Source organism: Xiphophorus hellerii, chromosome 5 (genome assembly GCF_003331165.1).
Source record: "Xiphophorus hellerii strain 12219 chromosome 5, Xiphophorus_hellerii-4.1, whole genome shotgun sequence".
In the NCBI taxonomy this organism is placed as follows: domain Eukaryota; kingdom Metazoa; phylum Chordata; class Actinopteri; order Cyprinodontiformes; family Poeciliidae; genus Xiphophorus; species Xiphophorus hellerii.
The window spans coordinates 804,676-819,684 of NC_045676.1; the positions used below are offsets into that span (position 1 = coordinate 804,676).

A 15,009-nucleotide genomic window follows, 5' to 3' on the forward strand; every position below is an offset into this window, starting at 1 on the left:
TTTATTTATTGTAGCCGTTTTTACCAGGTAGCCATTATTATGGTAAAATGTCTAATATGTAGCCATGGTGCTAGCATGTCCGGTGATCTGCCAGAGCTAGGAAATAAATAAGATATAAAACTCGCTATAACGAGATTTGCATAACAAAATTAATTTCAGTAACTCATCCAAAGAAGACAGTAAAACAATATAAATTGTGCTTCTTTTTGATAGTTAAAAGTTGTATAGTTGATAATTTATAGATTAGAGTTGAGAAGTATAACAGAAAACATTTATCTGAAAATGATCAGGTGTTGTAAAAACTTAATTAATAATTAATAAAAAATTAATAAAAATTAGTGAAAATCAAAGAAAATTCAAAGAAAAACTCCCAGCGAGCTCATGATCCGGACCGCTTTAAAATATCTTAAGATGTCTGGCTGGAAGGGAATAATTGAGAGATTTAACTCTCAGTTTAGTTATTTTGGTTGAAGTAGCAGATGGATGCTGGCATGGACTCTCACCCACACACCTTCCTCTCCTCCAACTGGTTGCCGGTTGTTTTCAGCTGCTCTGTTGTTTCCAGGACTCAGTGAAGGCATCAGGGGAGCAGAAAACTGGGGCACCATTTCCTTAGTTTTATTGGAGAGTTTGTGCAGCGGACATGTGACCTTTGACCCTCAGGGTAAAGCATGGAGTCCCAGAACTCTTAAGGTAGACTCGTTATCATGACAGAAAACATTCCCACACATACAGCTGGAGGTGATTAGAGAATCTCATTTAGTCAGAGTTTCCAGACTTTCTCTCACTCAGGGAAACGTTTGTTGCTCCAAATGTTTCAGACACAAACTTCTTGGATAAATGTTTCAGGAGTTTTCCTGCAGTTAGTCAACCGGCAGCTTTAGCATGTAGAAACACGTCCTCTGCCCCCCGATGTGCTGCTCTGGTTCCTCAAGTCTAACATTTAATTTACCAGGATGATGAATCAAATCAAATTAAAAGGAGATTTTAATCAGATTATTTTGTTCAGACGTTGCACCATCAACCCGTCTCCCACTGCAGAAAACAAGAGAGCATGAAACTCGTATATTAAGACTAACTTGCTGTCTGCTTTCGTGCACAGAAGAGTTGATGCTGTTTACCTCACTCAGCAGGTTTTACAGCTTCCTGCTAAACTTTTCGAACTTGTTTTTACATTTTGTCACATCAGAACCAAACTTTGTTGTAGTTTTTCAGACTTTTAAATCTGACAGGTTAGAGGTCTTCAGCTTCCTCCAACTTCTTAGAGGTTAGAAGTCTAAGAAGTTTTTAAAATTCAAAGCTATGTCTTTAAAGGGGCACTACGGTGTGAAATCAGCTGTTTTAATCTTTTCGTTATAAAATTATTCTCTCATCAAGAACAAACCTGGAGTGTTTCTTTGATTCTTTCATGCATGTTTGAGAAATCCTTTAATCTCCATGGCAACCATTCAGCTGTGCAAAACACCTGGTTGGACCTTTGCCCCTGCACCACCACAGCGCCCCCTTTAACACAAATTTGATGAGTAACTAATTGATAATATGATCTATTTCAGCCATACATGAACACGTTCAGTTTCTGATATTAAACTTCTGTGTTTTATGGGAGCTAGCGGTTTGTTGACGGCGGTGACCCGTTTCTGCTCTGGCGGCCCGGAGTTGGCCCAGCGTCTGAAACGTGAACTCATCAGTTTTTATCCGACTTTCCCATGTTTGGATGTTTTCCTGTGAAGCGATTCCAGGCGGATGACGTGAGGGTCGTGTCGTTCAGGAGGTCGCACGTGAGCAGTCATTATGTTACCGGGGAGGCCAGCCGCAGCTTTAAAGTTCCTCAGTAATCTGAGCCGGCCTCTGATTGGCTGCCTGACAGTAATCTGAGCCGGCCTCTGATTGGCTGCCTGGCTCGGCCCGCGCTGCATCAGATTACATGTTTAGGTTTCTGCTTCTGATGCTGAACAGAACGGAGCAGCTCCGCTCTGGAGGAGGATCTGGGCCAGAACCCCCCCTGCCCCCCCGGCCCTGCGGTTGCTGTAGAGGAATGTCCCTCCCCTCTTGCCGTAGTCCTGTGCCAGAAGCAGCAGATTTGTGTTTACTGCAGGATCCCTCCTCCTCCCTCCGCCTGGATGGGAAAACGCAGCAGCGATGGGTCACGCATAACGCCTGATCGCGCAGCGCGGAGTGTGAGGACCAGCGTCCCAGTTCCTCCCAGTTCCTCCCAGTCTGTCCCAGTCTGACCAGCTGGAGGAATTGTTTGCTACTGGATCTGTTTTTTCTGCTTTCAGAAGGAGCCAGAGGAGTAAGTTACGACTGCGGCAACAGTTACAGAGAGTGTGTGTGTGTGTGTGTGTTTCTGGAGACCCAGCTGTTCTGCGGTTGAAGTTCTGGATGTTCAGGAAGTTCTGGTTGGACTGATGATGGTTCTGACTAAGCAATAAATCTGATGGTAAACTAAAATGAAATCAATAATGTAGATGATTCTCCTCTTTAATGTCGGAAACGTTCAGGATAAAATAGTTTGCGCCTTTAGAAAGTCCTGCCTGTCGAAACTGAATCATAATCCATGTTAATGTTTTGGTTGTTTATTTATTGTGGATATTTAAAAACTCTTCCAGTCAAAAATGTTCCTTAGAAATGAAATTATTATTATCATTAAAAATCGTCTATAAATGACAGCATTATCGTTTATCGCCATAATTTCTGGTTCTGGTTCACATGGAGCTAAAGCGTAAAGCATCATGCAGCGTCCCCACTGCATGATGCTGCCACTACCATGTTCCAGCAGCAGAACCTGAGGCCCGGTCCGTTCAGAACACAGAGATTTAACGGGTCACAGAGAGGGTCAGAACCAGGAGGTTCTGGTGGGTTCATCGCTCATGTCACAGATTCTCGATGGAAATGTAAAAATAGATTGGGACCTGTGACCCAGAAGAACAGAACCGCTGCAGGTTGGACTGACACCAGCACCGTCCTGACCCGTCCTCCAGACGAGTTCTCGGTCTTCAGGGACCAGTTCTGATTGGTTCTAGAGGTTCAGATGGCTCTTTCTGGTTCTGGTGGTTCTGACAGTTTTTCTTGTTTTCAGACGTTCGGTTTCAGCCTGACCTCTGACCTCATTCAGAGTTTTGCTGCATCGGCAGTCGCCCCTGCTTGAGGCGCTGGTTGCTATGAGCGACACACATCCTTCCTCTCTCTTTGGATGACGGATCAGCCTCGTTGCCATGGTAGCCGCTCCAGCTGTGTCAGCAGCGTTGCAGCGTCGTTTCCCGGAGACGGAACGTGATGCAGCAGATCCTGAAACACGAAGCAGTGAGCCGAGCGGCTACATGAATTAATCAGTCGGATCGGGTCTGGGTCGGTGTGTGTGTGTAGGTGGGTGTGTGTGTGTTTTAATGCTTCTGATTAGTGTTTTCATCCATGTTGCTCGACTCATCTGGTCTGGAGAAGCGGCCATGTTCCTCTAGCTCAGTTCTTCTCAATTCCGGTCCTCAGGCCCCCTGCCCTGCATGTTTTAGGTGTTTCCCTGCTGCCACATACCTGGGTTGAATCTATGAGTGATTAACAGGCTTCTGCAGTACTTGATGGCTGCAGAACAGGTAATGCAATCATTTGGATCAGCTGTTCTGAGATAGGGGTACAGCTAAAACATGCAGAGCAAGGGGGCCTGAGGACTGGAATTGAGTAGCACTGCTAGCTAAAGAGGAATCAAACTCTAGAAATGAACCTTGTGTTGCTGATAAATGTCTAAATTTGTTCCTAAAAGTTTTCTCTTTATGTTTCTGTGAAAATTGTGACATTTTCTTGTAATTTTGTAAAATTCTGCAATATTTTGCCTAAAACCGTCTCAGTGCTGCCCTCTTTGGGTTGAATGGTGGTACTGCAGTTAAATTTCCCTGTTTGTTCCAACCGTCCAGTTTGGTTTGTGTCTACATCAGAGCAGAGCTGCAGAGTGATGGGTACTTTCACACTCTGTCGCCATAAAAGTTTACAATAGCACACAAAATGAGTTGTTAGCTTATTTGTCCACAGAAAAAGCAAACTTTCTGCTTAAAACGTCAGTAGAGGGTCTGAAAAGTCACTACATATAGCGACAAAGACGCTAAGCTAGCAGCTTAAATCTTGACCACACCCTCTCCACACTTGGTCACGCCCCTAAGTGATTCCTGACTCCGCCCACTTTCTACATTTGTCTGGAGGCGTGGCTAAGTTTTCACAGGGAGCTTAGTCACACGTTAACTATATGCGATTTGGGTTAATGAGAGGTCAGAGGTCGTAAAGGTCGTGTTTCCATCACCTTGTTTGTATTATGCGCATTTTAAAGTGTCGCATTAGAAACGATTGGTGCAAATGTCGGAATTCGAAAAAACTTTACAAAAACGTTTTTATGCTCGCTCAAGTTGGTTTTTGTGTTTTCTGAAAAGAGTTAGCGCGCTACCGAAGAGATGGAAACCCGTTTACAGAATAAGTCCAGACGTAGGAAACTGTGGGTCTGTGCCTTACCAGAGGCACCACACTTTGTATAAATGTAAAATTCCAACTTTCCGCTGGGAGGGGAGGACGCTCCCTGCTTTTTAGAGGTGACCTCTACTTCCTGTTTCTACTTCCTGTTAATTCCAACCAATCGTAGTGTCAACATGTGATTGGACTGCAGTCTGAGACCTGGCTAAAACTCGTTTTTCTCCATCAGCCGGCAGATTTCCTCTCAGCAACCATTTCATGGTGCTGCTTCTCTGTCATGTTTCTGCTGCTTCACTCGGTCCGTCGGATCAGAACCAATGCGACAGGCGAGTAAAAGCGGCGCAGGGTTTCTTCTCCCTGAGCGGGTCGGAGCCGCTGCCAGCGGCTGATTCTAACAGGACGGGATGAGCTGCCAGGTCGGCCCAGTTAGGCTGCCTGGGTGAATGTAGGACCCATCTCTGCCTGACCCGGTTTGACGGACCAACCGGACCGAGTCCAGAGTTCAGCTCTGACCTGGAAGGCTGAGGAGGAAAGGGATTTTAAGTCGTTTCAATGTTCTGAAATCTGGATGAAGAACTTATGAAATATTCTGTAGCCCAACAACGCATTGGTCCAACTGGAGATCCCATTGGTCCTGATGATCTGGGTGGAGGAATTTCTGCCCGGAGACTCAAAAAATACCTCATTGGTCAGATTTATTTCCTTCAACACAAAGATCCTCCAACATGAAGAGATCAGAACACACTAGCTTAGAGAAACTTAGTCTAATATATTTACCAAACCATTTAAATAAAATGAACCGCCCCTTTAAGGTTTCTGGTGGTTTTTAGTCTAAGGAGTCCAGAAAGAGCTGATTGTTAGCAGAAATATTCACTAACATTAAAATGTTTCAGGAAATCTTAAATCTTGGAATTTATCCAGAAAAATGTATGTAGGGAAGCTAAGTGCGCGAGACGGTTTCAAGGTTAGCAAAAGCGCTAAACTAAAAATTAGCTAAGCTATTAGTGGAATAGCAGAAGCTGCCCAGCACTGAGGGCTGAGATGTTGATTCAAACCCAGAAATGATGATTAAACGCAGCTCAATAGCTTCTGGTTCTGGTCCAAACCAGCCCACGGAAACACAGAGGCGGTCCGGGCCGGTCCGTTTTGATCATGTGACCCAGCTTCAGTTCAAACCTTTTGTTCAGAAGCTGTTTTCCCAGCTCCTTTTCCTCTGGAGTTAGATTTGTTCAGAACCGGATCGGACCTCTGAACCCACTGAAGGTTCTGAGAACGGTCCGGTGAGGTTCTGTGGGTCTGCTGCTGAAGCTTCATCTCTCTCCTCCTCATCTTCCTCTACCTGGAAGTGAGTGACGCGGTCGCCGAGGGGCCGGTGGTCGTTACCGGGGACAGAAAAGAGGTCTGACCTGGTTCTGAAGGTCTTTATTTAGCTGCTCTGGTTCTTTTAGTCTCTGACCCACAAACAATACCAGAACCGACCCAGATGCTGCTCGACCCGCTGGAAACACCAGAGAAGTCTGTATCAGATGGAAATGATTCTGAATCGATGAGTTTGATAGTTTAAATATCCTGCAGTGACACATTCGGCCTGCAGGGGGCGACATTTCCCAGTCAGATTGCTGCAGCAGCACTGCGGTGAACTATGCATGAAAATATAAAAAATATGATGATTAGACATTTCAACTTTAAAGGAGTGAAATTTTTAGACTTTTTATAATTTATTTTACCCAATCAGGAGATTTATTTTGCATTTACTGATTCATGTTGATGATTTTTAGTTTTCTGTAGGTTTGATAGTTTTCTTGAGGACGTTTTGGTTCTCCAGGTTCACCTGGAGCTGCAGGTTCTCCACAGGAACCTAACCATGCTGTGTTTTTGTTCCTGCAGACTCCTGAACATGTGGGACCTTCCTGCAGGAATCCAGGATTCGTGACCTTTAAAGTTTTCCAAATGCGAAAAGCCGGAAGTTTCTGGAAAACCTGCAGGAAGTTTGAGGTAAACATGTGAACTGAACGGAGAATTTGAAAGATCTGGGCTGGAGAAACTTCTGACTCGATCTGGAGATGAGCAGCATGAAGCTCCCTCTTTGTCGGCAAGGCGACCATAACGGCAACGCCTTCCCTGTCTCCTCTTCCTCCTCCTCCTCATCTCCGGAGTCGCTGAGGAGTCTGAGCGGCGGCCGGACCGAGAGCCCGCTGGAGTACGACCTGCTGGCGGTTACCATGACGACCGCCGTGATGCCCGCCCACCTGGAGGAGGTGGTGCTGTCCAGGTGGGCTCCAGAGGAGGAGGAGGATGAGGAAGGGCGGTTCCAGACCGACGCCTCCGCCTCGCTCTACCTGGACGCCAGCAGCGCCGGCTTCCACCAGGACACCTGGAGCCCCCGCCTGGACGGTTACCGGGGCAACGGCAGCTGCTCCGCCGACTCGGACACGACGGAGACCCCAGCTGATGATGATGAGGAGGATGAGGAAGACGAGGCCCTGTTTGTGTCTGTGAGCTCAGACGTGTGTGTGACGCTGAGCCAGGTGAGTCCAGCTGGAGCCGGCGCCGGACCGGACCTGCAGGACGGGGGATCGGACCCGGTGAGGGCAGCGGAACTGCCGCGGGGCGACCCGGACAGCCCGGACCGTCCCGCTGCCTCACAGAACCGCAGCAGAACCTCTAGCACCTCCAGCGATCCGGTCGGAGGCGCCGTTCCACCTCAGGAGGTCCATGTGACCCGAACCGGGCCGAGCGGCTCTGCCAGAACCTCCAGCCTGGAGACAAAGGGAACCCAGAACCCATCTCCATCCAGAACACCCACTCAGGTACTTCAGATGACCTTTGAACCCAGCTTAGGTTCTAACCCGTTTACCAGAACTTCCCAGATGTTTTCCATCTTCTCAGCAGAACCAACCAGAACCCCGCAGGAGAGCCGAGGTGGTCGGCAGTAGAAGACCGACTCCAGGTCCGGTTAAAGTGGCCCGGCTCCACAGGCCCAGCAGGGGGAAAGGTGCGGCTACCCGGGCCGACCACCAGGAGGCGGCGGCCTCGCTGTCTGCACCACCAGAGAAGAAGAAAGCAGCGGAGAGTCGAGCCGCTTCCAGCAGCTCTGTGGGTTCTGATCCGGTCAGAGAAGCTGCGACACAGACTGCTCAGGAGAAGCTGAGGACTCCCAGCAAGGTGAGTGAAGTTCTGGTCCAAACTAAGTACAACCCGACCCAACAGCAGCAGAACTCCCTGCAGTCCCAGATTCAGAACCGTTCATAGAAAGCGGGTCCAGTAATAGTAAAATGTCTCTGGTGATAATTTGGGTCAAAGTTTTGAGGTCACAGACGGGCTGAACCAGAACCGCCTCCTGCTGGACTCTGAACCGGTTCTGGTTCTGGATCAGCTCTGGTTCAGGCGGTCCAGATCAGATGTTCAGTCTGGACTCAGAACCAGCAGCCGCTCCGGTAGCAGAACCGATCTGCTGCACGCGCTCGGAGCGAGCTGCAGCTGCAGGGAGCGTGTCGACACAGGACGGCTGGTATGCTGCAGTAATCTGCAGGATTCAGGCCCGGTTCTGACCCGATGGGGGCGGGTCGGGGGCTGCTCCTCCAGCAGACGGAGGCCAGGCCTCCAGACTCTCCATGTGTTTATAGAGGGGGGCAGAAACTTTCCTCCCTCTGCTTGCAGTTTCTGCGCCGTCCCAGTTTTCCTCCTCCCCCTCGTCTTCGGCTCCGCTCCGGCTGGGAATGGCCGACGCCTTGGTGTCGGTGCGGCGCTCCGGGCCGCTGGGCTGGAGCGCCGTGGCTAAACATCCGCTCTTCCTGCAGAGGGCCGCCTCCAGGCCGCCGGGACGCAGCGGCCGGCCCGACCGGGCGCCGGCGCCGCCTGCCGAACCGGACAGCGCCGGGGCAGAAGCGGACAGACCCGCAACCAGGAACCAGAACCAGAACCAGGGTGAGTCTCCTCCTGACAGCCGCGCTCGTGTGTGTGTGTTTCTGCGTGTGTGTGTGAGGTGTGTGTGTGAGGTGTAAATCCAGCTGCACACGCAGAGAGTTTTCCGCTCTAACAGCTGTATCTGGAACCGGGTCCGAAACCGCTCCAGCTGCTTTCTGTTTCCTGCAGCTCTTCGTCTCAGAGGACATCCATCTGTCCATGTCTCATTCCGTCTGTCCTGCAGCTCTTTGGCTCTGTAGTAAAAGCCCGGTTCTGGTTCTGACTCGCTGAACGAACCTCGGGTCCGGCTGGGAAACGCTGCCGTGCCTTCGGGCCGTCTCCGTCTGAAAGCAGGTCTTTGTCCTGAACGTCCCCCTCTGGAGAACAATGAGCCATCTGTCCTGGTTCCGGTGGGACAAGCGGACGCCTCCGGACCTCGGACCGGGACTTCCACCAGTCTGGTTCTTTTCTGTGAGTTTGGTCCCTTTGGTTGCCTGTCCTGCGGTCCAGCGGAACTGCTCCCGTCTTCCTCAGCCCGGTGAAGACGGAAACCGAGACGATCTGGTTCTGAACGCACCACATGTTGATCTGTGTCAAGATGACCCGAGCCCTCAGCATGATGCTGCCACCACAGCAGAGCCGGGCCGCAGGGATCCGATGCTGATCCGGGAAACCGGTCCGTCTGTTTTTATTCAGCTTCCAGATGGATTTACGTTGCAGTGACGTGCAAAACAAAGACGCTTTAGCACAGGGGTGGGCAACTCCAGGCCTCGAGGGCCGGTCTCCTGCAACTTTTAGATGTACCTCTACTTCAACACACCTGAGTCAAATAATGAGGTCATTAGCAGGACTCTGGAGAACTTGACTGCACTTAGGAGGTGATTCAACTGTTGGATTCAAGCGTGTTGGATCAGGGAGACATCTAAGAGTTGCAGGACACCGGCCCTCGAGGACCAGGATTGCCCACCCCTGCTTTAGTGTTTCTCATCTTCCTGGAAGAACATGAACACTTGCATGCAAAGATTTTATGGTGGCCCAGAAGGGCCAACAAAATGCAAAATCAACAACACAACAGAAGGCAATCAGAAATGTTATGCTAGCAAGTTTAGCCTAATTTCCATTTTAATGTAACCTAGCATCACTTCAGTTTAACACAACTTGGTATAACTTCCTTTTTAGCTTAGCTTAGCATATCTTTAACGTTCCTTCAGTTTTAGCTGGTCTGTCTCTGGAGGTTGTTTTGTCTCCTCCTCTTATTTTCTGTTAATTGAGTGAAATTAATTTGTTTCTTCTTGTTTCGCTGCATGATGTCGGACTGGGGGATTCTGGGTCTGTTCTGCTGGACGTTTACCTGGACTTGTAAACAGTAAAAACTCGGAGGCGAGTCCCGAGTCTTTGTGATTTCATCAGGTGGAGTTGATTTGGAGACTATGTGGGTAGCGGTTCTGGTTCTGGTTCTGGCGGGACGGCAATGAAGCTGCAGTGTTTTGTGCTGGATGTGTTGTGATTCAGCTCTTACCCAACTGTGATTCCTGAGGTAACCCAACCCAGCTGCTCCGAACCCAAACGGAGCCAGATGTTTCCTGCTCTGGGTGGTTCTGATCCGGCTGAAAGGAGCGAGCAGCAGTTAACCTCTGTGTTCACACAAAGTCCAGGTGAAGGTTCTTCTGGGTTCTGTTGTGTTTTACAGCAAGAACTGGCAGCAATATTTGACTAATAATCATTAATTTATTGTTTTCAGTGAAGTTAGAATTAATTTAGTTAAACTAACTGATTATCAAGGATCTTTGTACAGAGAATAATCACAAACAGCTTCACTCCGAAGTATGAAAATATATTCACACATAGCTTCACTTTATAGCGGAAACATGAAGCCATTAAAACCATCAACATGGACATAAACTGCTCAGCTAAAACATGAAATATTAATAATAAGCAAATGGATCAAATCAGATTTTACCGGGTGGAGGATTTCTCTGTAGTCTTTGGCTAAAGACCACGAGCCATTGCTAATGCTAGCCTAGCATGGTTGTTTTTACCCAGAATGCCCTGCTCTGTAGTCCTCCTCCTCCTGCCGGAGCGGTCTCCGGTCCGCTTGGCGTTCACTTCAGCCGAACCCAGACCGAGGTTTGGGTTCGGTTTGGGTTTGGAGGACCAGAGTTAGCTTAGCATTCACACCTCACCGAGCGAGGCGGGCCGGAGTCGGGCCGCAGTCGGACCGCAGTCGGACCGGAGATGGGTTGAACTGGTGCGGACGATGCAGCCTAGAGATGAGTGCAGGAACTCAGCATCCGGTTCAGAGCTGCAGCTGTTTGAATGTTTTTCGGCTCCATCCTGGGAGGATCCAGGAAAAACTTTGGTCTCTCCAATAGAAAACTCATTGAGAAACTGGTTAATGATTCCTGAACCTGCTATTTCTTGGACCTGAAGGCGATGGATGGATGGATGTTTTTTCTTGGATTTGTTTGGTTTTTGTGAAATGTTGTTTGGTATCTCATTCATCCTCTTGTTATGTTTGTAGTTCTTTGTTTTGTTCCTGTGAATTTTCTCTGAGGTAATTCTCTGTGCTGTGACAGGAAGTTGCAGGACAAAGTGTTCCTGGTTTTACCGTTCTGAAACCCGGAAGGTTTTTGCTCCAAGCGTTTTTCCTCCAGAGTCCGTGGAGGTCTGAGGTCCGCAGCTTCTGGTCTGGGTGTGAGGAGCTGGAGGCCTTTGTTTCTCTCAGGGATTCTCTCCGCCTCGGTCTTTGGAAAGAATGTGTGAATCAGTCTGCAGAAATGACGAGTGACGCAGTGCTGCACAGTTCTTTCACTGTAAACCATCCGGCTGCAGAAAGACCAGTCCTGTCTGCTGGTTTCTCAGCTGTAATTTAAACTTATATTTAACTCTGTGAAAAGTTTAAACGCCTCCTTTCTGAGTCCGTAAGCGGCCCAACAAATGTTTTTTCCTGCGGAACAATAAAGTTCAGCATCAAACCACAGTTTGGACCCACAAACTAGTCAGAGCCACAAAACAAAAGCTCAGAGGGGACAAAGGAACTCCTAGAAGACAAAACTTCCAGGTTTTTATTCACTGTCCTGATCCATGTGGTCTTCCGGGAATCTCTGCTTTGACAACAAACGTGTGAGAAAATAATGGAACTGAATAAAAATGAAATTCCTCAGAGAAACGTTGGAAGAATTTTGCATATTTCCGTGTCTACACAAGGAATTTGAGGAATTTGGGGGAATCAGATCTCAGATCTTCCACTGCAATAAAAACCAAAAATTTCACTATAAATTAAATATTTAGTTAGCAAGCTAAACATTTAGCTTGCTATGCTAAATGTTTAGCTTGCTAGATACAGTTGATGTTAATTGTTGACAGTGATTTACAGTAAACCAAGCAGCAGATGAAACATTTTCACAATGTCTGCAGCTTCATTCTCGGAGAAAGTCGGATTTGTTTCTCTGTTTGTCTCGTTCTTTTCTTTAAGATGGGTCGTTTTATTTGCTTCCCAGGTATTCCCAAACCTCGAGCATCAGGAGTCGCTCACAGTCCCACCGCCTCCATACCCAAACCATCATCCAATCAGCAGTCGGCTCCCGGGTCGGCATGGCGACCACCTGCTCCCGCCGCCTCCAGGCTTCCTGTGAAAGGCGTGCCGGCTGGGATGAGCTACTCGTCTCTGGGGAGCAGCGAGAACAACGCCGCCAGCAGCAAAGGTGAGAGGGGGTGGGGCTTCCACACACACTTCCTGTCTTCCTCTGGACTTCCTGCGTCTCTGACGCCATTTAATCAGGACAGACGTGAAACAGTCGGGTTGCTGGAGTGAAATAAAACTTTCATCTGCCTCAACCCTGCAGAGACCGGGAATGTGAGCAAGTTGGGGTCAGAGGTCACATGTGGTAGACATCCAGAGCTCTGCTGGTGTCTGAGCGCTGCTGCACTCTAAAAACTACTTCCTGTTCCTCTTTAGTTCAGGAAAGTTACAGAGAAAGTATAACTTTGGGTCCAGAAAGGAAGACACATTTAGTTTCCATATCTGTGAAAAATCCCGATGCAGAGGCGGTTTTAGCTCCAACGGGGCGATTCCCAAAGATTACCTGAAAACTCAGGTAAGTATCAGGCGCTCAGGTGAAGGATGACGCTTCGCTCACTCTGACAGTAATCTCAGTTGTGCTTTTCCTAATTTACTCTGTTCAGGACTAGATTAGATGTACAAGCACAAGTTAAGGTATTTAAATGTTTTAGCACTTAGCTTAGCCGTATTTGCTTCAGGTTAGCTTAGCCTTAGTCTTGCTTAACTTTAGCTTCAACTTTAACTTTATTTAACTACGTTTAGTTTAACTTTCCTTTACTTTTTTCACATGGTCCCGTAAAGGTCAGGTAAAGGTCAGGTAGAGGTCAGGTGAAGGTCAGATAAAGGTCAAGGCCGGTGAAGGTTTTTATTCGTATATTTTGCCTTTTCTTCCTCCAGGAATGGAGTTGATCTTGTAAGCATCTTTTTGACTTTCTTTTTTCACACACCGACACATTCCTGATGGTGTGATTGGGTTGTCATGGAAACCAGACTGCGTTCGAGCCAGCTGGTTGCCATGGTGATTCTGACCCTGAGAGCAGCGTAGGTGTTGAAGCACCTCCACACAGATGGAGCGGCGTGATTCATGCTCTCCGATCAGACCAGCCGTGTTGTCGGGTTCTGGTTCTGGCTTGAGTTCTGGTTCTGGTTCTGGTTCTGTGGTTGGAAACAGGAACGTAACATCTACCTTCTCCCAGGTCGAGATTCAAGAAGTAAAACAAAAAAATGTAGAAATTCAATTAAAGAAAAATAAATTGTAATTTTAAATTCGGACAACGGAATGGAAAAAAATAAACAAATGTTTTTATTAAAGAAAAGCCATAATATCTGCCTTTTATTAATAAAATAAAAAGTTGAAAAAATTGAACTTTTGTTACTCTTTGGTCCGTTTTAGGCTGGACTTGTGGTTCTGAACTGGTTGATGCTTTGTGTTTTCCAAGCAGACTGAAGGTTCTGATTCTGACGGGTTCTGTTGTAACGAACATTTTAATGGAGCTGATTTTAGTGAAAAGATTAAATAAACTTCATGAAATGTCCCTTTAAAGTATCATTTAAAATCTACTTTCTTTCCGTCATGGTTTCACATTTTTCCTTCATCAGAAACAAACCTGCAGCAAACCATTCAGCTGCAGAACGCCTGGGTGGACCTAGCCCCGCCTCTGAGCCGAAGCTCCTCCCCCACTCAGCTCCTTCAGACTAGCCAGCAGCAATTAGCAAACAGCAGAGTTCATGACAGGAGCTGCTGCTCAGAGCAACGCTGGTAAAAACGTTAAAGGGTTAATAGAGGAGCCATGTTGGATGACTTCCTGGAGGTGGAGCTTCAGAAAAAGCTGGAGTTTCTTAAAGAGACAGAGGCCCAATTTCAAGGCATTAAAGCAGGACGACCTAAATTTCTTTTAGGTCATATTTGATGTAACTATGTGAAGGTAACATAGTTACTTGATTATGGTGTAAAATGGCCGCCAGGTGTCTGGAGAACAGAGACTACTGGCCCTTTAAGACCAGTGAAGGTTTTTCCAGAATGAAATAAGAACTGAGGGAAAATGAAGGAATGTGATGCTGGTTGAACCTGAAGCATTTTTTCTCCTTCAGCTGCCGGGTCGAAACCCGATGAGCCGCCCAGCAGAGGCAGCAGCAGCACCAGTGCTCCCAGTGCTCCCAGTGATGGCTCGTCCTGCTTCGCCCCCAAGCCTCCAGCGGCCGCCTTGAAGGGCAGAGCGCTATCTCTGCAGGCCAGGGCGACGACAGGTGAGGAGGCTTTAAACCGGGACAGGTAGGCAGAACCACCAGAACCTCCAGGTCCGGTACCACCAGCAGAACGATGCCACCAGGATCGCTCTGGTTCTGGTTCTGGTTCTGGTTTCAGAGTTGAAATCAGGACGGATGCTGTGAAGGCTGCAGCGGTGATGATCCTCCCTCCAGATGTGACCTTTGACCCCTGGGGGATTATCTTCTGGGTTGGTTGCCGGGCAGATGTTTGTGTCAGAACCATGTGATCCAGAACAGGTGGGGCTGTTGGAGCAGAACTGGCTGGTTCTGCAGAGACGAGTGCAGCTTACGGGTCCGGTTCTGACTGACCTGGTTCTGACTCCAGTCAGATTCGATGGTGTTTCACGTCTCCTCTGTTGGACCTGCAGGTTTGAAGAGCCTTACTGGCACCAACCAGAACTCCATCAGAACTCCTGGCAGCCAGCCGGCGGCGAAGGCGGCGCCGTCTGGGTCGGCGAAGCCCCCGCTGCAGAGGAACGGCTCGACCCGGCTCAGTCGCCTGAACAGCACAGGTAAGCCACCTGGGGGGCGGGGCTTCCTGCTTGCTGACAGAAACGGGTCGTTGTCATGGAAACGGTCCGTAATGCAGCAACAGGAGAACCTTCATCAGGACTGGTGGTGTTGTTAATATTTAGCTTTCTAAATAGAGATTTAGTTTGGTGCTAAATATTAGGTTAGCAAACTAAAAATTAACTTCAAACTAAATGTCTAGTTAGCAAGCTAAATATTTAGTTTGCTAGCTTTCTATTTAGTTCAAAGCTAAATAGTAAGCTAGCAAATTCAATATTTACCTTGATTTAGCTTCCTGACTTAATATTTAC

The 15,009-nt window shown here is 48.0% G+C and overlaps 1 protein-coding gene across 6 annotated transcripts in view; it reads left to right on the plus strand.

The window, feature by feature from the left end:
- The window catches only part of LOC116719947 (microtubule-associated tumor suppressor 1 homolog), a 40,110-nt gene that overhangs the window by 2,239 nt on the left and 22,862 nt on the right, over positions 1-15,009 (plus strand). The window contains exons 1-8 of one of the 6 annotated variants that reach the window (XM_032562810.1): positions 2,008-2,293; positions 3,080-3,366; positions 6,340-7,262; positions 7,342-7,617; positions 8,253-8,379; positions 11,859-12,062; positions 14,012-14,167; positions 14,557-14,700. In XM_032562810.1, the coding sequence (XP_032418701.1) occupies positions 6,516-7,262; positions 7,342-7,617; positions 8,253-8,379; positions 11,859-12,062; positions 14,012-14,167; positions 14,557-14,700 (1,654 nt within the window). In that variant the 5' untranslated portion in view covers positions 2,008-2,293; positions 3,080-3,366; positions 6,340-6,515. Of the gene's footprint in view, positions 1-2,002; positions 2,294-3,079; positions 3,367-6,339; positions 7,263-7,341; positions 7,618-8,252; positions 8,380-11,857; positions 12,063-14,011; positions 14,168-14,556; positions 14,701-15,009 lie in introns of those variants that run through there. The other 5 variants (XM_032562813.1, XM_032562808.1, XM_032562814.1 and 2 more) reach the window with 5 other exon arrangements.